Source organism: Oncorhynchus kisutch, linkage group LG10, assembly GCF_002021735.2.
Source record: "Oncorhynchus kisutch isolate 150728-3 linkage group LG10, Okis_V2, whole genome shotgun sequence".
Classification (NCBI taxonomy): Eukaryota; Metazoa; Chordata; class Actinopteri; order Salmoniformes; family Salmonidae; genus Oncorhynchus; species Oncorhynchus kisutch.
Window position 1 is genome coordinate 17,922,311 of NC_034183.2, and position 26,637 is coordinate 17,948,947.

A 26,637-nucleotide genomic window follows, 5' to 3' on the forward strand; every position below is an offset into this window, starting at 1 on the left:
GGTGTCAGGAAAACAACCTCTCACTCAAGGTCAACAAAACAAAGGAGATGATCGTGGACTTCTGAAAACAGCAGAAGGAGCACCCCCCCTATCCACATTGACAGGACAGCAGTGGAGAAGGTGGAAAGGTTTAAGTTCCTCTGCATGGACATCACAGACAAACCGCAATGGTCTACCCACACAGACAGTGTGGTGAAGAAGGCGCAAACAACGCCTCTTCAACCTCAGGAAGCTGACAAAATGTGGGTTGTCACCTAAAACCCTCACAAACTTTTACAGATGCACAATTGAGAGCATCCTGTCGGGCTGTATCACCGCCTGGTAAGGCAACTGCACCACCCACAACCACTGGGCTCTCCAGAGGGTGGTGCGGTCTGCACAACGCCTCACCTGGGGCAAACTACCTGCCCTACAGGACACCTACAGCACCCGATGTCACAGGAAGTTCAAAAAGATCATCAATGACAACAACCACCCATCCAGAAGGCGAAGTCAGTACAGATGCATCAAAGCTGGGACCGAGAGACTGAAAAACAGCTTCTATCTCAAGGCCATCAGACTGATAAACAGCCATCACTAACACAGAGAGGCTGCTGCCTACATGCAGACTTGAAATCATTGGCCACTCTTACAAATGGATCACTAGTCACTTTATTAATGCCACTTTAATAATGATGTTGACATATCTTGCATTACTCATCCGATATGTATATACTGTCTTTTATACCGTCTATTGCATCTTGCCTATGCCGCTCAGTCATTCCTCATCCATATATTTATGTGTACATATTCTTATTCCATCCCCTTACTTAGATTTTTGGGTATTAGGTAGTTGTTGTGGAATTGTTAGATTACTTGTTGATATTGCTGCACTGTCGGAACTAGAAGCAGAAGCATTTCGCTACACTCGCAATAACATCTAGTAACCATGTGTATGTGACCAATAAAATTTGATATGATTTCATAACACTCAACAACAACAAAGGCACTGTAGTATCCCAGTTTTATCCCACTGTAATATCCCACATTTAGAGTAACTGAATCTTGAGGACATGGACAATCAATTTCTGCAATTCTCCTTTTCCTTATTGTTTACAGACCAGTTCTGAAAATGTTCAGCAGAGCAGAGCACAGTAGCTAAAATATAACTCTGAGAATCTGACAATGCACTACCAGACAAAAAGAAAACAAGAGAGAATCAATACTAACCCTCCATAGCTAGAAATCTGGTCATGTATAATTTTCAGGGTCTGGTCCCGGCTCCCGACAATTAATGTTTTATCTCCACATTGTATTGAAGTTTATTGGAAAATGTTGTTATCAAGCTAGCAAGCTATTTTCACAAAATCCTGTCTGCAGGTCAGTTGAAATTATTAAATCTCTGTCACACAACCCACTCCCTGTGTAAACACAAGGCCTGTCAGAGGACTGTGTGTGTGTGTGTGCGTACACGTGTGTGAGCCAGTTTCAGGTTGGCACGGGCTTGGGCAGTATTGACTAGTCATGAGGCTGGCTGGCACCCCGATCCACCTGGTAGCTCCAGAACCTGTAGGGACCTCCTGCCTCACAACACATCACCAGACCAGGAGAATCCCACAACAACACACCACAGGTGCCACTCAGCCTGTCCTGTCAATGCTAGCTCGCCACAGACCAGGACAGTTAATAACACACCACAGGTGCCACTCAGCCTGTCCTGTCAATGCTAGCTCGCCACAGACCAGGACAGTTAATAACACACCACAGGTGCCACTCAGCCTGTCCTGTCAATGCTAGCTCGCCACAGACCAGGACAGTTAATAACACATTGAACCGTGTTGGATGGTTCTATGCCTGTAGATGGGCAATTAGCCACAAGGTGGTTAACGTGGAATTCGGCTGTGTGTATTTCAGCAGTCAAATTTTTTATCTTTATTTAACTAGGCAAGCCAGTTAAGAACAAATTCTTATTTTCAATGATGGCTTAGGAACAGTGGGTTAACTGCCTTGTTCTGGGGCAGAACGACAGATTTTTACCTTGTTAGCTCAGGGATTCGATCTTGCAACCTTTACGGTTACTAGTCCAACGCTCTGACCACTAGGCTACCTGCCCCCCTTATGATCAACTATTCAGAAAAATGTCATTTGTAATGATCATATACTGTTGTTTTAAATATTCAACAGTGTTATATAGTTGATGTTAATGGTAGACCAATGACCTGATACAGTATTTCTCCTCACATTAAGATGTTGTGTTTAACTGTCTGAGGTCATTAGGAGAGGATAGAGATGGGAAAGTGAAGAGGCACAGATTGCCGGGTCATGTTGTGGGGGAGGTAGAGCACAACCCAGGAGCTACGTTTACCCTTTAGCTTGACACACACAGCAGCCCAGATAGCTTAAGGCCCAGCCATGCTCGTTCGCTCTCCGCCTAGGAGAGATAAATGTAGCGTTGAATCCTAATTTCAGATCAGGGTGGAGAGAGGAGCCGAGCGTTCCCCTGATCCCGGCACTCGATGAGCTATATACAGTATTTGCATCTGTACCAAGGGTAAAATATTGTGATCTGTGATTATTCCATTTTTATAAAGTTATAGCTTATAGGGGGGACATTATTCCATTACTACATACTGTACACACATGTGCATACGTACACACGCACACACGCACACACACACACACACACACACACACACACACACACACACACACACACACACACACACACACACACACACACACACACACACACACACACACACAGGCACCTGTATGCAGATATATACACACCACCAGCAAGCCATTCACTGCACTGTCCTGTCCGTTCAAATAGCCCCACATGCTGTGGGACTGAATAGCCCTGATAAAGGAGAGAAAGGAGGAGGGGAACGAAGGAAGAGGAGGAGGAGGAGAGGGCAGAATAATCATGGCAGGCCAGCACTTCCTTTATTCTCTTTTAATGGAATCAGAGGTACAAATAAAATCACGTTTCACTACCGTGAAAGGATCCCATTTCTCCAGATGAATCATTCAGATTGTACAGGGAGGAAGCCAGGAATAGATTTGTAAAATAACAGGAGGACCGTGCAGGACAAACAAGCTGACGGCAGCCAGGGGGGACTGACAGACAGCCAACAGGGGGCTGCAGTGTGTCCAACCCCCCTCCTCTCGCCTCGCCTCCAATCTTCTCCAATCCTCCACAAAGCCAGGGAAACGGTAGCATCTCCTAATAATGCAGGTTTTAAAGCTATCATTACACACCGCACGGCCCAAAAGATGTGTCCTGTGGCGCTCGATAGGGCCGTCTTTGACACTCGCCATCAGTATCTGTGATCTGTGGCGTCAGATTGGGCTTGTAAAGCAGGCCAAACCCTAGATTAGCAGGGTACTTCAGATTTCTGCTCCTGCCTTGCCTTGCAAACTCCCCCACCAGACAGAGTGGAGACACAAAGGCTCCAGTAACTTACTACTGCTCAAGGTCTCCCTTTAACATTACAAATCAATCCTAGTCCCCAAGATATTAGCAGCACCAGTGGTGGAGGCAGCTCATGAATGCTTGCCCCCTAAAGCATCTTTTTCAGTTCCCCTATTCCCTGATAACACTACTAGGATGCATATGTCCATAACTGGTTCAAGTTTTTTATTTTCTGTTCCTACAGCAGTTTCAGTTATTTATTTTTTACTCACTCATTTCTTAAAATCTCCAGTGATTTCAGTAGAACACAATATTGACCGCAATATTGTGCACATCAACATCAATGACGGTCGCTCCATTTACTCTCCTAATGGTTAGGAAAATCAATACAGTAACAAATGGGTTTATTTATATTTCGGCAATGGTGTGTCATGTTTTCTGTTGGGTGACATATTTATTGCTGCAGGGAGATATTTGAAGATAGCAGAAAAACACATCAAACTGCTAGGGAAAATGATAATGCTATGTGGGTTATTCATCTAAAAGATAAGACCACCGCCTCTCTCTCTACCTGGCTCTTATTGTAAAGCAGTGATTCTACTGTGGATCACATTCTGTCCAGACCAGGACATCTTCCTTTTCAAGGTGCTGCATGGCCGCTATTAGTTTGAGTTCAATTCCAGGCAGCTAATCTGGAATGAAAAGCCACTACCTCAGATCTTGCCAATAACTCTCTCTGCCATCAAAGTGTTCTTTGAAGTTCATGTTCTATAAAATTGGTTCAGGTGTCAGGTCAGAGTTCCCGGAGACAAAGGTAGGGCAACCATTTGTTACCCTGGCTCTCTTTTTATTCTTAGTAGCCCTTCATGTTTATTGCAAAGATGCAAAGATATGTTTGGGCTCAGCCCCTGCGCCACAGATGTGAAGTGTCTTGGGGATATGCTTATTAACTTATTTGTGGTAGGAGCCGCTCTGTAATCACCCCTGACACTGGTTAGGATGCCGGGCTGTTTGACATATCCATTACTTTGTGGAAAAAGGGGTCTGTAAAAAAAGAAAATCTTGCATTAGAGGTTACGATGAACCATGGCAAGGACATGTCTGTCAGAGCTCAGAGGGACTCAACACAGAGACTATAGTCCTGTACTAATGACTCCAACAGGTACAGTGTCAGAAAGTCATCACACTTGACTCTTTCCACATTTTGTTGTGTTCCAATTTGGGATTAAAATGGATTTAATTGGAAGAAATTGTCCACGATCTACACAAAATACTCTGTGGAAGAAAAAGTAAACATTTGGAAAAAATATATGACTAATATATAACACAACTAATATATCTTGATTGCTTAAGCACTCAAACCCATGAGTCAATACATGTTAGAATCAACTGTGGCAGTGTTAACAGCTGTGAGTCTTTCTGGGTAAGTCTCTAAGAGCTTTGTAAATCTGGATTGTACAGTACAGTCCAATATTTGCACATTATTATTTTAAAAAATTCAAGCTCTGTCAAGTTGATTATTAATCATTGCTAGACAGCCATTTTCACGTCTTGCCATAGATTTTCAAGTCGATTTAAGTCAAAACTGTAACTAAGACACTCAGGAACATTCAACATTGTCTTGCTAAGCAACTCCAGTGTGTTTCGGCCTTGTGTGTTAGGTTATTGTCCTGCTAAAAGGAGAATTAGTCTACCAGTTTCTGTTGGAAAGAACCAGGTTTTCCTCTAGGTTTTTGCCTGTGCTTAGCTCTATTTACCCTAAAAAAAACTCCCTAGTCTTTGTGGTTGAATCTGTGTTTAAAATGTACTGCTCGACTGAGGGACCTTACAGATAATTGTACATTTGGAGTACAGAGATGAGGTAGTCATTCAAAAATCAAGTTAAACACTATTATTGCACACAGTCCATGCAACTTATTATGTGCAAATTTTTCCTCCTGAACTTATTTAGGCTTTCCATGACAAAGGGGTTAAATACTGATTGGCTCAAGACATTTCACCTTTTCATTTTTTATTCATTTGTAAAAATGTCAAATTCCATTTTGACATTATGGAGTGACCAGTGACACAAAATCTGATTTAATCCATTTTAAATTCAGGCTGTAACACAACAAAAGATGGAAAAAGTGAAGGGGTGTGAATACTCTCTGAAGTCACTGTATTTCTACACAGCGGTTATTCATGTTCCTTCATGCACCACAGCAAAGGCCACTGATCCTCCCATCTCTGCTCATTTTTACTGCCCCAGAATAAGTGCTTCTCTCTCCATTACCTGCACAATCATTTGACTGGCGGGTGGGGGGGGGGGGCCTGACTCTGATCCCAGCACTGCCGTCCCTCTGTCTGTCTCCCTGCATCAGCCTGCAGTGGCAGCTGTAGCAGGCCTCACTTAAAATCATCTCTGCAGTGCCCACTGAACCAGAATTGGCATTACCTAATGGGGCACTGCACCGACGCCACCCGTCACCCCTCCCACCTCCCACGCCCCCCTCCATTCCCCCATCCCTCGTGCCCATGCCTGCCAACCCTGACTAGAGTATTATTAGAGGCTGAGCTCCTATATTACACAGCAGTGGGCCTCATAGACCGACAGAGAGAGATTGACATGAAGGTCCTGAAGGGTTAATACATTGAGATGGAGCGATAGAGGGAGAGAGGAAGAGACCGTAGCTGTGCTACACATTGTACTGATGTGTTAATAAAGGCAAGGCTATTCCTTTAATCATAATTATATCGTAAAGGAAACACCCCATGCTGAATACCTCATCCACCCTGACGATCTTCTGGTGTAGGAAGCATACTAAAAGTCGAAGAAGGCCATTTCTATCTTTGAATCTCAAATGTACATATTCATCCTACATTCTTATAAAAAGGGAAGGCTATTCAAAAAGGGTTCTTCAAAGGGTTCTCCTATGGGGACAGCCGAACAACCCTTTTAGGTTTTCTAAGAGTGTACCCACAACCTAAATCAATCCCCTCCCAAAATCCATTATTCACATCAAGTGCACATTTTTCATTGTCTAAATAATCCTAACATATGCAGTACAAGAGAATCCATTTCATTTTGTTGAGATGTTGGATTGTTACATCCAATTGTCCTCCTTTTAAAGTGCACTACAGACTTTTTCTGACTGAAATTGCGCTGTGCTGTATTATACTAGACAAAGGAGAGAAAATACATGCATTCTGAAGTTCTCTTTCAGTAGAATTGAGTAGTCCTAGATACTTGGATTGTTTCGTGCAGTATCCTGAGGTGGAAAGAGACCTTTTGCTCTTATTTTCTTTTCTCTCTCTCCTCACTCTCTCCCCTCCCTCTCTATGTATTTTTTTCTCTCTCGATTGCGCTCTCTCTCTCTTCGGGGCTTGTGAAACTACAAGGTCATTTTTAGATCATAGTCGCCAGAACAAACAGAAATGATAACGATCTGAAATAAAGAATCGTATTCCTCTCAACATTAAAAACACAAAGAGCCTGCAGAACCACTTTTGTGTCTTACAAAGATATCCTATATCTGGCAGCAGATCGCAAAAGTAACCATCGAGACTGTTGTGTGAATTCTGTGGCTCTTTATGAGTTAGTGTTTGGTGCGGTGTGTGTGTGCGTGCGTGCGTGTGTGAGTGTGCATGTGTGTTCGCCTGTGTGTGTGTTCACTCATGTTCACTAATGGTGCTTATTTGTGTGGGCGGCTGTGTGATTGCATGAATTTATGTCAGTGTGTGTAAACATTTGCACCTCCTAACAGACTTTGGCCTCCCTGTGAAAAAAACAGGACACCAATTCACTGAGGAATGTAGAGTGCAAAGGCCCAGAAAAACTAGGGCAGAAAATCCAATGTTGTGTAAGGGGCCAGCAGCCGAAGAAAGCACAAAACGTGAAGTTGATCTACAGTGGAGGATGCAGATGTCATCCCAACACTCTGTATTCCGACTGAAATGCATATGAAGATTAATTCTCTGCCTCAATCTTGTTATAAAGTACCATAAAGCTCTCAGACTCTCCCAGACAGCCTCACCTCGCTGTGTAGTGCTGCCTAATAAAACCTGACACTCCTCTAGCTCAGTTAGCTGGAGCAACTCAGCCAATAGTTTGAAGCTGTTCTTCCTGCTTCCAGCACGTCTCTGGTGAGTGGTTGAGGATAGGCTGTCCTATTCACCTCCCATCTGCTGGTGCTGCTCCTCTCCCATCACTGAGACCTGGCCCTTCTCCGCCCCATCTGGGCTGCCCGCTCCACTGAGCCTGACCTCAGGCTGTATGTATGTGTTTTTGTAGGTGTGTGTTTTTGTGTGTGTGTGGGGGGGGGGGGTGGGGGGGGTGATGACATTGTGTGTGTGTGTGTGCATGCGTGTGTGGCTGCATCGGTGTGTGTATTGGGGGCCTTGATGTGTGTGTGGGGGTGTTGGGGTTGGGGGGCGTTTGTGTGTATCAGGGGCCTTGATGAGCCCGGTTCCTTTTGAAGGAGTATAATTAGAGCTGAAAGGGCACAGACGGGTGATTGCAGTGATTTGGCAGTACTCTTACAGACTCAGCCGACCAATCAGGGATCACGTCTTGTCTCCTTCAGTGCCACCGCAATCACAGAGCGCCCAGCCTGTCACCAGGCAGCCCATGGAGAAACACACACAGTCTCAGAAATATAGAGATGTCTAGGCTGCATAGGGGCATCGAGGGGAATATTACAGTATATGCAACATAGGCATAATCACTATAGTATTTGAGAATCATAATGAAATACAGTGCATAATCTAATTATCGACGACATTCTGATATACTCCGCTACACGCGCCGAGCATGTGTCCCTGGTGCGCAGGTTGCTTGGTCGACTGTTGGAGCATGACCTGTACGTCAATGCTGAGAAATGTCTGTTCTTCCAACAGTCCATCTCCTTCCATCTCCTTCCAGGGTACTGCATTTCCACTTCAGGGGAGGAGATGGATGGTGACCGCATTTCAGCCGTGCGTAATTGGCCGACTCCCACCACGGTAAAGGAAGTGCAGGTTTCTAGGGTTTTCCAACTACTACCGGAGGTTTATCCGGGGTTTGAGGCGGACAGGGCTTTTGGTCACCCGAAGACTCTGTTTACCTCGGCTCCCGTGCTGGCTCATCCGGATCCCTCTTTGGCATTCATAGTGGAGGTGGACGCATCCGAGGCTGGGATAGGAGCCGTGCTCTCTCAGCGCTCGGGCACGCCACCGCCCCTGTGCTTTCTTTTCGAAGAAGCTCAGCCCAGCAGAACGAAACTATGATGTGGGGGACCGGGAGCTGTTGGCTGTTGTCAAGGCTCTGAAGGCTCTGTTTATGTTTCCTCCTGCTCGGTGTGTGCCCAGTACAAGGCTCCAAGGCACCTGCCCAGAGGGAAGTTACAACCCCTACTCGTTCCACAATGGCAGTGGTCACACCTGTCAGTGGACTTCCTGACAGATCTTCCTCCCTCAAAGGGCAACACCACGATCCTGGTCATTGTGGATTGGTTTTCTAAGTCCTGCCGTCTCCTCCCTTTGCCCAGTCTCCCTACGGCCCTACAGACTGCGGAGGCCCTGTTCACTCACGTCTTCCGGCACTACGGGGTACCTGAGGATATAGTCTCTGATCGGGGTCCCCAGTTCACGTCCAGGGTCTGGAGAGTGTTCATGGAACGTCTGGGGGTCTCGGTCAGCAATCACCTCAGATTTTCACCCCGAGAGTAATGGGCAGGTGGAGAGAGTAAACCAGAATGTGGGTAGGTTTCTGTGGTCATATTGCCAGGACCGGCCGGGGGAGTGGGCTGCATTCATCCCCTGGGCAGAGATGGCCCAAAAATCACTCCGCCACTCCGGCATCAGAGCCAGATCGAAGCTCCTGCGGTGGACGAATGGTTTAATTGCTAGGAGGAGACCTGGGACGCCGTCCATGTGCACCTGCAATGGGCCGTGAGGCGGCAGAAGGCGAGCGCCGCCCGCCACTGCAGTGAGGGGGGGACCGGGTCTGGCTCTCGACCCGAAAACTGCCCCTCCGCCTGCCCTGCCGGAAGCTGGGTCCGCGGTTTGTGGGGCCATTCAGTCCTGAGGAGACTGAACAAGGTATGCTACAGGTTACAGCTTCCCCCAGATTACCGTATTAATCCCTCGTTCCATGTGTCTCTCCTCAGGCTGGTGGTGGCTGGTCCACTCCAGGAGTCTAAGGTGCAGGAGGTTCCTCCACACCCTCTGGACATAGAGGGGGCCCCGGCGTATGCTGTTCGAGCCATCCTGGAATCGAGGAGTTGGGCGAGGGGCCTTCAGTACCTCGTGGAATTGGAGCGTTATGGTCCAGAGGAGAGATGCTGGGTGCCGGTGGAGGATGTCTTGGACCCTTCGTTGCTTTGGGAGTTCCACCGTCTCCATCCGGATCGCCCTGCGCCTCGACTTCCAGGTCGTCCACGAGGTCAGTGTCGGCGTGCTGCTGGAGCCGTGCGTCAATGGGGGGTTACTGTCACGAATTCCGCCGAAGTCGGTCTCTTTCCTCGTTCGGGTGGCGTTCGGCGGTCGACGTCACCGGCCTTCTAGCCATCTCCGTTCCACTTTTCCATTTGTTTTGTCTTTGTCTTACACACCTGGTTTCAATTTCCCAATTACTTGTTCATTATCCTTTGAACTTCGGGCGCCGACAGAGATGGCCGCCTCGCTTCGCGTTTCTAGGAAGCTATATTTAACCCTCTGTTCCCCCATGTTTGTTTGTAAGTGATTGTTTTATGTAATACGGTCCGTTTATGTGGGCTCGCTTATTTTGTATTGGATTTGTCTATTTTGAGTAAAATAAATGTATTTACTGATATCTGCTGTCCTGCGCCTGACTCCTCTACACCAGCTACACACAGACTACATTACAATAATATGACATTTGAAATGACTCTAGTCCTTTGAAATGTTTGTGAGTGTAATGTTTACTGTTCATTTTATATTGTTTATTTCACATTTGTTTATTTTCTATTTTACTTGCTTTGGCAATGTAAATACAGCCCTGAATTTAATTGAATTGATAGGCAGAGAGAGAGAGGGCGAGATAGAGGCAGAGAGCGGGAGAGAGAGGGAGAGAGGCAGAGAGAGGGAGGCAGGGCTGACTGGATAACCTTGGTGCTGTGGATTACTACCGGGTCCCTTCACCATGAGCATCTCTGTTGCTCTCCTCTCTGCTATGCTTGTCTGCTGCTGCTGGACACAATCTGCAGGCTGGAATTACCTCGCAGCCAGAGGAAAACTAAACATGATTTCTGACCTTTACTTTCTGTGTTCAACAGTAACCTTTGGTGATCCGCATAGTACAGGCAGCTACATCACTGCTGCTGAAATGATTTCCGCAGGAAATGGTTGTGTGCTTTAGGGAAGAGAGGGGTGTGTGGGTTGTGGTGGGGAGAGGGAGAGGGAGGGGGAGGCATTGGTGTGTGTGTGTGTATACACAGGGTTGCGGAGTTACAGATGACATGTAATCGGCTACATGTAAGGGATTACAAAAAACAGCAACTGTAATCCATTACGTTACCAGCAAAAATATTGTAATCAGATTACAGATACTTTTGAAAAACTAGATGATTACTTCAAGGGTTACTTTTCAATTCATAAATGCTGTTTGTGAGAAAAACAATGTTTTACACTTCTTTGTTTTCTCAATGACAATCAAATCAGCATTGAAAAAATATGCAAGTTTAAGTTTGTTCCACCTGAGCGAGTCTGACCACAAGTTAGAGACCACTATGATGACACACCAAATGTGTTTGATGGATTGCGGGAAATGAGCAGGAATAGGCTTTTGTAGGCTACAGTCCAAGCTATGTTTTCCAATGGTACGACTGCTGATGATATCCAAAGATTATCCAACTTGAATAAAGGCTTGGAGGTAAGGATGACAGCAGTGGTGTAGTCTACGGCGATACGGAAATCACTTATTATTGATATCTACATAGCGCATTGATGTGAATCACACTGCATTCTCACTCATTTAGCTATTTGCGTCTTACGGATTGTGGTTGTTGTGAATGGCTGTTCACAAATCTAAATGTGTATTTGAACCCAATAATGGTGAATTCAAGAAGTTTAAGCTGTCTATCAATCATTGTTTTTGAAGCAAGTGGACAGCCTGTGAAAAAAGCGCTCTTGCAACAGCTGCACAGTGCGGATCCCAGCCTATGGAATAAAAGTGTGGCTTTAATTACTCAATCTAATGCATAAATAATCCATAGGCCTAATGGACACATGCTCAAATTCACACACTTTGAATAGACTGAAAGGGGAAATCTGTGGTTGCTACATCCAAGCAACTGACCTTCATGTGTTAAAGTAATGATGGACTGTCATTTCTCTTTGCTTGTTTGAGCTGTTCTTGCCAAAATATGGACTTGGTCTTTTCCCAAATAGGGCTATCTTCTGTATACCACTCCTACCTTGTCACAACACAATTGATTGGCTCAAAAGCATTAAAAATGAAAGAAATTCCACAAATTAACTTTTAACAAGGCACACCTGTTAATTGAAATGCATTTCAGGTGACTATCTCATGAAGCTGATCTAAAATCTAAAAAATATTTTATAGTTTTTATGTTTTCACTATTATTCTACAATGTAGAAAATAGTAAAACATAAAGAAAAACCCTGGAATTAACTTTGAACGTTTATTTGAGTGCAGTTGAAAAAACCATCAAGCACTATGTTGAAACTGGCTCTTATGAGGACCACCACAGGAAAGGAAGACCCAGAGTTACCTCAGCTGCAGAGGATAAGGTTATAAGAGTTAACTGCACCACAGAATGCAGACCAAATAAATGCTTCACTGTCACGCCTGGACCATAGAGATCTTTTTATACTCTATGTTTGGTTGGTCAGGGTGTGACTCGGTTGGAAACTCTATGTTCTTTATTTCTATGTTTTGGCCGGGTATGGTTCTCAATCAGGGACAGCTGTCTATCGTTGTCTCTGATTGGGAATCATACTTAGGCAGCCTGTTTTGCAACCTTAGCTTTGTGGGATGTTGTCTTTGTTAGTGGCCTGTATAGTAAGCGTCACGTTCAGTTTTGTTGTTTCTTGTTCTGTTGAGACATTTATAATAAAGAAAAGTTTACGATCACCAGGCTGCATCTTGGTCTGGTCATTTCCACGATCGTAACAGAACTACCCACCACAAACGGACCAAGCGGCGTGGCCGGGAGGAGCAGACAGAGTGGACATGGGAAGACATTCTGGAAGGAAAGGGATCCTGGAGGTGGGAGGAGTTCCTGGCAGGAAGGATCGCCTGCCGTGGAAGCAGCTAGTCAAGGGGACCAGCGTTACATAGGGTCAAGGCTGGCAAGGAAGACCGGGAAGCCACTCCCCAATTTTTGGGTGGGGTCACACGGGGAGGTTGGCGGAGCTAACGCCCCGTGCTCAAAGCAAGAAGCGTGGTACTGGTCAGGCACCGCGCTATGCGGTAAAGCGCACGGTGTCTCCAGTGCGCGTGCACAGCCCGGTGCGCTCGGAGCCAGCTCTCCGCAAGTGCCATGCTAGAGTGGACATCCAGCCAGGGCAGATTGTGCCAGCTCAGCTCTCTTGGTCTCTGGTGCGCTGTTTCGGCCCAGGGTATCCTGCGCCGGCTCTGCGCACTGTGTCTCCGGTGCGCTGTGACAGCTCAGTGCGTCCTGTGTCTGCGCTCCGCATGTGACGGGCTAAAGTGGGCATTCAGCTACGAGGAGCGGTGCAAGTTCTAAGCACCAGATCTCCAGTGCTCCCCCACAGCCCGGTTCAACCTGTGCCTGCGCTCTGGAGGTGACCGGGCTAAAGTGGGCATTCAGCCTGGAAGAGTGGTGGCAAGGATACGCACCAGATCTCCAGTGCTCCCCCATAGCCCGGTTCGACCTGTGCCTGCTCCCCCATAGCCATTTTGACATTTGCTCAGTACATTGTTTTCACTGAGGACATGTACAAGTCTGCTGTTAATGATAATTAATGCAGAGGATTTTCCCAAGGTTGCTGTTGACGCATATCCCACAGTAGGTATTGGGGTCAAATTTGTCTCAACTTTTGTGGATTGGGGTGATCAGTCCTTGGTCCCAGTTATTGGGGAAGATGCCATATGATGTTAAAGAGTTTAAGTATAGCCAATTGACATTTGTGGTCTGTATATTTTACAATGTCATTATGGAAACCATCAACACCACAGGCCTATTTGGGTTGAAGGGTTTGTATTATGTGCTGTATTTCATTCAATTTAATTGCTGATTCTAAGATGTGTAATTGATCATGCATATGTTTCTGCTGTTTGTTCTTTGTTTATAGAGTCAAAAAGATTGGAGAAGTGGTTTATCCATACATTTCCTTTTTGGATAGATAACTCTTTGTGCTTTTGTTTGTTTAGTGTGTTCTAATTTTCCCAGAAGTGGTTCGATTCTATGGATTCTTCAATTACATTGAGCTGATTTCTGACATGCTGTTCCTTCTATTTTCTGTAGTGTATTTATGTATTGTTTTAGTGATTCACGATAGTGAAGGCATAGACTCAGGTTTTCTGGGTCTCTATGTTTTTGGTTGGATAGGTTTCTTTTTCTTAGGTTTTTGTATTCTTCATCAAACCATTTGTCATTGTTTAAGATTTGATAGGGAAGCTGAAAGGTAAAATATCCTGTCAAGGCTTTCTACTGCCAAGTTTACACCTTCACTATTACAGTGAAATGTTTTGTCCAGGAAGTTGTCTAAAAGGGTTTACATTTGTTGTTGCCTATTTGTTAGGTTTCTAAACTACTTTCCTGCCATCTATAGTATTTCTTAATATTGTGCATTTCCTTTGGTTTTGATGCCTCATGATTGAGTATTACTCTGTTCAAGTAGACTGTGATTTTGCTGTGATCTGATAGGTGTGTTAGTGGGCTGACTGTGAACACTCTGAGAGACTGGTTTGAGATCAATGATAAAGTAATCTACAGTACTACTGCCAAGGGATGAGCTGTAAGTGTATCTACCATAGGAGTCTCCTCAAAGCCTAACATTGACTATGTACAGACCCAGCATGCATCAGAGCTGCAGGAGTCGCTATTTCTACGTTTTTTCTATTTTTCTCACCTCTCATACCCTTTCCCTCCCCTCTCTCTCCCTTCACCTCTCTCTCCTTCTCCCTACCTTTCCCTCAGTGAGAACAGTCTGGTAGAGAGAGTGTAGCATGGGGAATCAGTGGATTTCAGAGGGTTTCCTGTCTCATTATTGACTTGTTCTAACATGGTGGTCACTGCTATTTAAACTGAACAAAAATATAAATGCAACATGTAAAGTGTTGGTCCCCTATTTCATGAGCTGAAATAAAAGTTCCCAGAAACATTTTGTTTACCTCCCTGTTAGCGAGGATTTTTACTTTCCCAAAATAATCCATCCACCTGCGGCATATCAAGAAACACATTTGTTTTTAATGTAACCTTTATTTAACTAGGCAAGTCAGTTAAGAACAAATTCTTATTTACAATGACAGCCTACACCAGCCAAACGCAGATGACACTGGGCCAATTGTGCCCTGCCAGGACTCCCAATCTTGGCCGGTTGTGATACAGCCTGGAATCGAACCAGGGTGTCTGTAGTGACATCTCAAACACTGAGATGCATTGCCTTAGATCGCTGCACCACTCAAGAGCCAGAGTACCCCTGTGTTGGGGACAATAAAAAGCCCAACACAACACAATGCCACAGATGTCTCAAGTTTTGACGAAAAATGCAAATGGCAAGCTGACTGCAGGAATGTCCACCAGAGCTGTTGTAAGAGGATTGACTGTTCTTTCCTTTACCATAAGCCACGTATAACGTCGTTTTAGATCATTTGGCAGTACGTCCAACCGGCCTCACAACCACAGACCATGTTTAACCACACCAGCCCAGGACCTCCACATCCGGCTTCTTCACCTACGGAATTGTCTTAAGAACACTCAACCGGACAGCTGATGAAACTGTGGGTTTGCACAAATATTTGCACAAACTGTTATAAACCCTCACCAGGGTTTTGACCTGACTGTAGTTTGGCATCGTACCTAACTTCAGTGGGCAAATGCTCACCTTCAATAGCCACTGGCATGCTGGAGAAATGTGCTCTTCGTGGATTAATTCTGGTTTCAACTGTACCGGGCAGATGGCAGATAGTGTGTATTTTGTCCTATGGGCGAGGGATTTGCTGATGTCAACGTTGTGAACAGAGTGCCCCATGGTGGCGGTGGTATGGGCAGGCATAAGCTACAGACAACGAACACAATTGCATTTTATCAATGGCAATTTGAATGCACAGAGATTCCGTAATGAGATCCTGAGGCCATTCATCCGCCACCATCACCTCATGTTGAACATGATAATATACGGCCCCATGTCGCAAGGATCTATACACAATTCCTACAAGCTGAAAATGTCCCAGTTCTTCCATGGTCTGCATACTCACCAGACATGTCACCCATTGACCATGTTTGGGATGCTCTGGATCGATGTGTACAACAGCGTGTTCCAGTTCCCACCAATATCCATTAACTTCGCAAAGCCATTAAAGAGGAGTGGGACAACATTTTACAGGCCACAATCAACAGCCTGATCAACTCTATGCAAAGTAGATGTGTCGAGCTGCATGAGTTAAATGGTGGTCACACCAGATCTCTGTATATTTTGCTGACAGACATCACTGGGTATAATAGGTTGTACATTAACACCGGGTAAAGCTGAGAAAATTAGATTGGGGTGACAAAAAAAATTCACCAGCGAGATGGAACTCTATTCTGAGTATGAACAAAAACCAGAGGGAAACAAGGGGAAGGGGTAGCGGGGAGGAGTGGGGATGAGTCTTGAGAGGCACAGGGGTCTACTGGGGAGGGGGTTAGGTGGAAATCAAAGAGGTTAGAGATGATTTATCCTGTGTAAGGTCTCCAAATCCTCTGAGGAGCATTGAACAGCCCTTCAAAAAGAAATATCAGCAGCTATTATAGCCAGTCAGTGCCAGTCATCAGGCCTGCATGTGAAATAAAATCAATTTATTTAATATCTGCGACGCAAGGGAATGCAGGGGCTGAGCGGAGAGCAGGCCCCCACAGCCCACTTAAATGCTGCTGCACATCCCATCATAGAGCAGAGGCTCCAATAGGACTCAATGTGTTGTAACAACGTAACGGACGCTTTTCTGTTTTCCTAGAGTAAGGATGTGATTGAGCATTAATATTAATTTCCCGGCATCTTTGTTTGGTGCCGCTATAAGGTAATCAGTCAATTTAATTCATTAGGCCCTAATCTATGGATTTCACATGACTGGGAATACAGATATGCATCTGTTGTTCACAGATACTATGGGCCTCACAATGGTCCTCAGGATCTCATCACGGTATTTCCGTGTTCACAATGCTGACATCAGCAAACCGAACATGGTCTGCGGTTGTGAGGCCGGTAGTACAAACTGCCAAATTCACTAAAACGCTTATGGTGGAGAAATGAACATTCCTGCAGTCAGCTTGCCAATTGCACGCTCTGTCAAAACTTGAGAGATCTGTGTGACAAAACTGCATATTTTAGAGCAGCCTTTTATTGTCCCCAGCATAAGGTGCACCTGTGTAATGATCATGTGTAATCATCAGTTTATTGATATGCCACAACTGACAGGTGGATGGATTATATTGGCAAAGGAGAAACGCTCACTAACAGGGATGTAAACAAATTTGCGCATAACATTTGAGAGAAATAAGCTTTTTGTGCATATGGAACATTTCTGGGATATTTTATGTCTGCTCATGAAACATGGGACCAACACTTTACATGTTGCTGTTCAGTGTACATGATTTTTACCTAAATAACTACCTTGATGTTTAATTCCATGCTGAAATGTGTCTGATTTGCATACTAGTAACATGATTGATATTGACATTTCAATATTCATTGTTGTTTGACTGTTGTAATACTTACCTGATCCTCCTCGATATTTCATTCTGAATAAAAAATGAATCATAACACTTGGTGTAAATCTTCTTAGTACGCATTCCCCATCACATGTACTTTAAATGATATTGTGAAAGTAATTTTCATTAATGCTATTGAAATTGTGAAATGATTTCAATGTCTCGAATGTCGTTTAACGTTTTATGAAATTGAGCACATTGATAGATATGAAGTCAACTTGGAATAAACCCATAATTGAAACTGTCCAGCCTATCAAATCAATTTCACTAAATTGATCTTATTTTTGTTTACTGTCACAATTTACCATAAGGCGTAAAAAATTACCAAACTAAATTTGTAGCTAGTACTTTTTTGACCTTTTTAAAAACACTTTTTGTATTTTATTTTTTTTGAATTTCAAAACATACAATCTATCTGCAGTGAAGCCGCTCCACATTTACAATAAATTCAGTCATCTAGCAGACATCCAGAGTGACCCACAGGAGCAACCAGGGTCAAGAGCCCTACCCTAGGGCACATCGACAGATCTCCCACCAAGTCGAATCGGTTACCCAAACTAGCGACCTCTCAGCCACCGGCCCATGCTCCCAACCGCCAGGCCCCCAACCATCCAAGACACTCACAGTCCTCCCTGAAAAACCACCCACCCGGTGCGCCATATAAAAAATAAAAAACAACAGAAAACAACAATGCAAAAACAAAAGACATCAAGGACAACAAAACAGCAAGGCATGTGTGTGCGTATGTGTCCGTGTGTGCACATGTGTGCTTTTGAATGTGAGTGTGTGTATGTGCTTGAGTGGCATCAGCCTCAGGCTAACAGGCATTGGATTTGAACAGTTCCTTTGTAGTGTAATTTAAACTTCTATTTTTTTTTGTTCATTTCGTACTTTTATCTTGGACCGTCATTCAGTTCCACGTCCCAACACTCAGCCCATACTTTTTACTATTACTTGAGAAGTTTCTTAAGAGGGCTACTTTTATTATTACTTCAGTAAATTACAATCTCAGCAACAGATTTTCAGTAATCTACCCACCTCTGCCCAAAACAACCACTATCAGCATGGCTAACAGTGGCTACCAAAGTTGAGGACTGTTGGACATTCTTACCATTGGTACACGTAACAAGTAAAAAAAAATAAAAAATAACCAGTGAGCGCTGGTCCTTGAGGTGAGGGGTCCTGCGGGTATACGGTAGAGGGAGTCAGTCCCAAACGGCCAGTCTGGCCCAGGTCCTGTGATCTGTCCTCCCCGTAATGAGATTAAGTGAGTAATTAGAAGCTCATGGACAGGATGGAGAGCCCAGTCCCCCAGTGGCCTGGTGCATGGTCCATCCCTGGTGTCATCGCCTCCCCAGAACAGGAAGTCTAATTAAGATCTCACCCTGGGTATGACTCTGGAGGGAGGTAGGGAGGTGTGGTCCATAAAGGACAAAGGAGAAATAGATAGCTTTTGCCTGTATATGTAGCAACTAGTTGAGTTTGCTAAGACAGCTACAGTGGATTCGGAAAGTATTCAGACCCCTTGACATTTTCCACATTTTGTTACGTTACAGCCTTATTCTAAAATTGAATAAATTCATTGTTTTGCTCATCAATCTATGTTTGCACATTTTTTATTTTTTTTACCCGTAAATACCTTATTTACATAAGTATTTAGACCCTTTGATATGAGACTTGACATTGAGCTCAGGTGCATCCTGTTTCTATTGATCACCCTTGAGGTGTTTTACAACTTGATTGGAGTCCACCTGTGGTAAATCCAATTGATTGGACATGATTTGGAAAGGCGCACACCTGTCTCTATGTGGTCCAATAGTTACCAGTGCATGTCAGAGTAAAAACCAAGCCATGAGGTTGAAGGATTTGTCTGTAGAGCTCTGAGACAGGATTGTGTTGAGGCACAGATACTGAGGAAGGGTACCAATACATTTCTGCAGCATTGAAGGTCACAGTGGCCTCTTCCTAGAGCTGGCCACACTCGGTCAAACTGAGCAATCGGGGGAGAAGGGCCTTGGTTAGGGAGGTGACCAAGAACTCGATGGTCACTCTGACAGAGCTCCAGAGTTCCTCTGTGGAGATGGTTGTCCATCTGGAAGTTTCTCCCATTTCTGCAGCACTCCACCAATTAGGCCTTTATGATAGAGTGGCCAGACAGAAGCTACCCCATAATGACAAAGGAACAGGAATGGACCTTCCCCAAACTGTTGCCACAAAGATTGTCTAGAATGTTCTTGTGCTGACCTTGCTTCCAGAGGCAGTTTGGAACTTGGTAGTGAGTGTTGCATCCGAGGACAGATCAGGGGTCCCGTTCTGTGAGCTTGTGTGGCCTACCACTTCACGGTTGAGCCGTTGTTGCTCCTAGACATTTCCACTTCACAATGATAGCACTTACAGTTGAACAGAAATTTGACGAACTGACTTTTTGGAAAGGTGGCATGCTATGACGGTGCCAAGTTGAATGTCACTGAGCTCTTCAGTAAGGCCATTCTACTGCCAATGTTTGTCTATGGAGAATGCATGGCTGTGTGATCGATTTTATATACCTGTCAGCAATGGGTGTGGCTGAACTAGCCGAATCAACTAATTTGAAGGGGTGTCCACATAATGTATCTACCTCAATTACCTTGTAACCCTGCACATCGACTCGGTACTAGTACCCTGTGTATAGAGCCAAGTTATCGCTACTCACTGTGTATTTATTCCTTGTGTTCTTATTTTTATATTATTTCTCATTTTATTCTCTCTGCATTGTCGGCATGGTAAGTGTTTCACTGTTATTCTATACCTGTTGTTTACGAACCATGTGACAAGTAACATTTGATTTGAAAAAGACAGCTGAGTGTCATTGTTAATGCGAACACACACCACCACAATGGCAAAATCAATGGGCCTTTAAGGGGCATCAATCTTGACAGCACAAGACCCCTGCTTGTCTCCAGCGCTGACTGGTCGGAGGTTTAGGGGGGGGTAAGGGGCTAGAATGCTAGGGAGGCCAGGCAGCTAGGGGGCCAGAGGCTAGAGGGGCCAGGGGGCTAGAAGGGCCAGGGCAATAGGGGGATAAGTAGGCTAGGGGGGCTAGAGAGACCAGGGGAGAAAGGGGGCGATGGGGAGCTAGGTGGTCCAGGGGGCTAGAGGGGCTAGGGACAAATAGCTGGGAGTTGAGCATGCCCAGTTATCTCTTTTGGCCTTTTCTCGATCAATCTCTAGAAATTAGGCTGTCCTTTTGAACATTGTGCCAAGTTGCCCGCTGTCCTAATCTATCCTAACCCAATGTGTTTCATCACACATTGTCACTACACACTGTCACACAGTATGAACACACCCCCCCCACCCCAAAAAACTTAGAGGATGTTCCCTCCCTTCATCACATTAACATCTATGCAGATCCGTGGAGAGTAAAGGAAAGACCAGAGAGATCAAAGACGACAAAATTAAGGCCAAGTAAATGAGGATCTTGGCAAGGGCCCTGTGAATTTTATGTATTGTTTGGCAAGCTTTGCATGCTCCCACCCTCCTCCGCCTCCCCCTATACTCGCTTGTCTAGAACATACACCTCCGTTTAAGCAAACAGATTGTGTGTGTGGAGTTGTGTGTTTGTCTGTGTGTGTGTGGGGGGGGGGGGGCTCTACTGTAGGGCTCTAATCACTTTTTAATTCACAGTAGTATGATAATGTGCTTGGCAGAGGGAAGCCAGGGTTAGATAGACAGGCAGACAGACAGGCAAGCAGCAGAAGCCACTAGCTGCCTTCAGTCCACTGCAAAATCAACCACCGTCTCCTTAATTAAAATGAATACGCAGAGCATCAATTAGATAAACACAGGCAACAGAGAGAGAGAGAGACTGTGAAAGAAAGGGAGAGAAAGAGAGATTGAAAGAGAAAGCGCAAGAGAGAGGAAAATAGAGAAAAATATATAAAAAATGAGAGAGAGAAAAAAGAGAGCAAAATAGAGAGAGCATAAACAAGAGACAGAATGAGAGATAAAAAAGGATTTCAGAAAATAAGACAAATACCTCCACGGCTCTCACTGTCAGCCGGCTTCACCTGGATGGGGCGAGTCATCTGGAGAAAAAACAATAGAGACAGAGAGGTTAGTCCTGGTGTGTGGAACTGTCGTCACCACAACAAGGTAACAAGCTTGAAGTGTCATGGCCCTCTCCCACACAAACAGCTGTTCCCTGATACTGATCAAAGTGCCATGGCGTATGGTGGGCACCAAGAGGGATGCAAGTTGGGTTGACAATCAGTGCTACTCACTGGAGAAAAACAAGTCCTGCACGTCTCATATTCACACGATCAGACAATCCGAAGGGCCTGAATGGTGCACGCTGTCGGAGGGTATGTATGTGTGTGTGAAAGCGCACACCTATGCGTGCGTGTGTGTGTGTGCATGACTAAGAGGCAGGCCAAGTGGATCCAGCCACAGAGGAGCGAGATCAATGCAGGCCTATTGATCCACAAACCCTGAGCTGAGGAGAGTGCCTGGCTGAGAAGGACTTTCTGGTTAGGAGGCTCATAGTAATCCACTAGAACCTGATAAGAATGGTCTTTTTTGGATTAGATGCTTCTGTCATCACAGCCTTTATGTCACGCTTTTCCCCTGACTTTCTGCCTCCTTTTTCAATATTATTTTTAAGCTAAACAGCTTTACCAACTTATTTGTTCTCCTGCAAACTTTCTAGAACATTCCCTGAATTACTGAGTGTTTGTTAAATTACCAGCTACATGCACCTACCGTAGTTTGCAAACAAATCAAATCCAATGATGATACAAATGAATCCTTTATATCACAAAAACACCCACACAGGTACACACAAAGGCACACATACACAGGTACACACAAAGGCACACATACACAGGTACACACAAAGGCACACATACATTTAAAAAGTTGTTTATGTTCAAAGAGCAGGAGACAAAAATAAATGGCCCTGAATAGTTTTCCATTTACCAAGATCTGCATCGATTTGTGACAAGATTACCCAAATATGCAAAGCAATCTCCCTCCCTTCACGTCCCTCTCAACCATCTGTAACCTGGAATGAAGCACCTTTTTATTGCTCCACACCATGGCTTCCCTTCCAATTCCAAGTCAATTCACCAGATTCTTTTAAAGAGTCCAAGATCACCATTTGTTTTCCATGCGATTTTTTTCTCACTGATCTATTTTTTTTCTACTGTCCAATTCCCAGGCCGACAAAAGGTCTGATTTAAAGACAGGGCAGTGCTATAAAAGCATGACTTGTTCAAGGAGAAACACCATCATCGGATTTTAAAACATCTCAATAATATTAAGCTGATATATGAGGGAGAGGCCTGGGCCACATGCATTAAGTGCTAAACGTATCTATTTTCACCTTGAGGAACGAAGCAACCTTGCTCAATGGAATTATTCCATACATTTACCCATGGTAAATAATAAATAGCTGGGGCTAAGTCTTTTGAAGGTTTTGGCCCATGCTAACGCTAACCCATTTACTCAATATGAACACTGCCTTTCCATGTAGGATCCCTGTGAGCCAAGATGACCTCACCTTAATGTTGCGGTTACACTACAAAAGGGTCTGCCTCAGGGCCGCAGGCGGGGGAACTTACTGTTGAGTGTTACAATAGTAGAGTACACAAGGTGCAATTTAGAAGCGCACCCCCATCTTCATCGACCTGCAGTGGAGCAGGTCGAGAGCTTCAAGTTCCTCGGTGTCCAAATCACTAAGGACTTAAAATGGTCCACACTCATGCAAATAGTCATGAAGAAGGTGCGACAGCATCTCTTCCCCCTCAGGAGGCTGACCAAATTTGGCATGGTCCCTCAATTCCTCACTAAGTTATATAGCTGCACCATTGAGAGCATATTGATTGGCTGCATAACTGCTTGGTATGGCGACTGCACCACCCTTGATAGCATTGAGCTATGGAGAGTGGTGCGGACAGCCCACTACATCACTGGGGCCAAGCTTCCTGCCATGCAGGACCTCTATTTCAGGCAGTGTGAAAGGAATACCCATAAAATTGGTAAAGACTCCAGCCACCCAAGCCATAGACTGTTCTCTCTGCTTCCGCAAGCCAAGTGGTACTGGAGCAACAAGTCTGACACCAACAGGCTCCTGAACAGCTTCTATCCAAAGCCATAAGACTGCTAAATAGCTAACAAAATGGCTACACAGACTGCATTGACCCTTCTATTTTATTTCCACGTTTGTCTCTATACACACTCACACACTCTATGCACACTCTACACACTCACTCACACAGACTCACACTCCAACATACACACACACTTCATTTGATCACACACACAACACGCATACCCATTCATATTGACTCTACATGCAGGCACACACACTTACATAAAATCATCAGATACGCTGCTGGTAGTCGGTTTATCACATATCCCAATGCCTGGTCACCTTACCTTTATACATACAGTATCTAACCCTACCACTCCAGTATCCCTGCACATTGTAAGTAGGGTAATGGAACTAATCCTGGAACTGACCCTGTATATATATATAGCTTACTTTCTTGTGTTTTTCTTATTTTTTATTTCAATTTCTTGTGTTTTTCTTCTACATGAATTGTTTATAGCACTACTAATATTGATTACTGCATTGTTGGGAAAGAGCAAGCAAGAAAGACATTTCACCGTACTTGTGCCGTGACAATAAAAACTTCAAACATGAAACTTGGCATAAGCCATGGCAAAATGTGTAGAATTGCAGGCAATTTGCTTTAAAACGGCAACAAAAAAAGTTCTGTAAAGCAAATGTATTTGTTGACCTTTTGTTAATGAAATAAGTTTTTCTGCTAACAGATTTATGTATGTGTACCATTATAGTTTTTAATACAGGTGCTGAGTTAATGTGAGTTCATGTGTTTTGGCAAAATGGTAAAGCTAATAGGCTATGTTTTTGTAGATCGACTGTGGTGAATGATCTACAGCAACCAGTGTGATTGATATTGGCCGGGGTAATTCTCCAAACAGCCTTTTAGAGTTTTTAAATTGTATAGAAATACACTAAATAAGTTTGAACTTTCTTAAAATGTCTTGTACTCAATGCAATGTACTCATGACAATGCAAAAACAGGTTTTGAGAAATGTTTGCAAATGTATATAAAATATATAAAATCAGAAACTGAAATATCACATTTACATAAGTATTCAGACCCTTTACTCAGTACTTTGTTGAAGCACCGTTGGAAGCAATTAGAGCATCAATACTTCTTGGGTATGACGCTACAAGCTTGGCACACCTGTATTTGGGGAGTTTCTCCCATTCTTCTCTGCAGATCCTCTCAAGCTCTGTCAGGTTGGATGGGGAGTGTTGCTTCACAGCTATTTTCAGGTCTCTTCTGATGTTCAATAGGGTTCAAGTCCGGGCTCAGCCTGGGCCACTCAAGGACATTCAGCGACTTGTCCCGAAGCCACTCCTGCGTTGTCTTGGCTGTGTATTTAAGGTCGTTGTCCTGTTGGAAGGTGAACCATCGCCCCAGTTTGAGGTGCTGAGAGCTCTGGAGCAGGTTTTGATCAAGGATCTCTCTGTACTTTGCTCCGTTCATCTTTGCCTCGATCCTGACTAGTGTTTCAGTCCCTGCCTTCTGTCAAACTCCAAGCGGGCTGAAATATGCTTTTTACTGAGGAGTAGCTTCCATCTGGCCACTCTACCATAAAGACCTGATTGGTGGAGTGCTGCAGAGATGGTTGTCCTTCTGGAAGGTTCTCTCATCTCTACAGAGAAACTCTAGAGCTCTGTCAGAGTGACCATTGGGTTCTTGGTCATCTCCCTGACCAAGGCCCTTCTCCCCCGATTGCTCAGTTTTGCCAGGTGGTCAGCTCTAGGAAGAGTCTTGACGGTTCCAAACTTCTTCAATTTAGGCCTCTGTGTTCTTGGGACCTTCAATGATGCAGAACATTTTGGGTACCCTTCCCCAGATCTGTGCCTTGATACAATCCTTTCTCTGAGCTCTACGGACAATTCCTTCGACCTCATGGCTTGGTTCTTACATTGACATGCACTGTCAACTGTGAGACCTTATATAGACAGATGTGTGCCTTTCCAAATCATGTCCAATCAATTGAATTTACCACAGGTGGACTCCAATCAAGTTGTAGAAACATCTCAAGGAAGATCAATGGAAACAGGGAATGTTTTCTAAAAACCTGTTTTCGCTTTGTCAATATGGGGTATTATGTGTAGATTACTGAGAAAAAAAGTATATTTAATCCATTTTAGAATAAGGCTGTAAAGTAACAAAATGTGGGAAAAGTAAAGTGTTCTGAATACTTTCTGAAGGCACTGTACTCTAGCTTGCAGACACAGAGGTCTTCTCCACAGGGTTTCTGAGAGTGGGATGTATTATCTCTCTCTCTATGCCCAGCTACAGTTCAGGCAGTAGCATGTTGGCTTAATTGCCCATTTATTTGTCTGTCAGGATGCTCTCGATGGTGCAGCTGTAGACCTTTTGAGGATTTGAGGACCCATGCCAAATCTTTTTAGTCTCCTGAGGGGGAATCGGTTTTGTCGTGCCCTCTTCATGACTGTCTTGGTGTCCTTGGACCATGTTTGTTGGTGTGTGGACACCAAGGAACTTGAAGCTCTCAACCTGCTCCACTACATCCCTGTCGATGAAAATGGGGGTGTTCCTGTAGTCCACAATCATCTGGTTATAGAGAAAGGGATGACTGGTTGAAAGACATTGATAATACGAAGATTGTGAGAGCTGTACTGTTAGATTTCAGTGCAGCTTTTCATATTATTGACCATTATTGTTGAGAAACTTATGTCTTGTGGCTTTTCAACCTCTGCCATATTATGGATTCAGAGGGGGTTTTCTTTAACGGAAGCTTCTCTAATGTCAAACATTCTTTTCTTTTTACCAATGACCTGCTACTGGCATTAAACAAAGCATGTGTGTCCATGTATGCTGATGAGTCAACCATATACGCATCATCAATAACAGCTAATAAAGTCTCTGAAACCCTTAACAAAGAGTTTTGGAATGTCAGTTTTGTCAATTTTGGAATGGGTGGCCAGTAATAAACTGGTCCTGAACATATCTAAAACTAAGACCATTGTATTTGGTACAAATCATTCCCTAAGTTCTAGACCTAAGCTGAATCTGGTAATGAATGGCATGACTGTTGAACAAGTTGAGAAGACCAAATTACTTGATGTTACCTTAGATTGTAAACTGTCATGGTCAAAATATATAGATTCAATGGTTGTAAAGATGGGGAGAAGTCTGTCTGTAATAAAGAGATGCTCTGCTTTTTTGACACCACAAAGCAAGTACTGCAGGCTATAGTCTAGAATATTGTCCAGTCATATAGTCAAGTGCTGCAAAGAAAGACCTAGTTAAGCAGCAG

General features: G+C 44.3%; 1 protein-coding gene across 6 annotated transcripts in view; it reads right to left on the minus strand.

Moving 5' to 3' along the window:
* The window catches only part of LOC109897470 (CUGBP Elav-like family member 5), a 367,555-nt gene that overhangs the window by 114,552 nt on the left and 226,366 nt on the right, over nucleotides 1-26,637 (minus strand). For all 6 annotated transcript variants that reach the window (XM_031833229.1, XM_031833234.1, XM_031833231.1 and 3 more), the window contains exon 3: nucleotides 21,287-21,335. In XM_031833229.1, coding sequence (XP_031689089.1) covers nucleotides 21,287-21,335 — 49 coding nt within the window. The remainder of the gene's footprint in view (nucleotides 1-21,286; nucleotides 21,336-26,637) is intronic.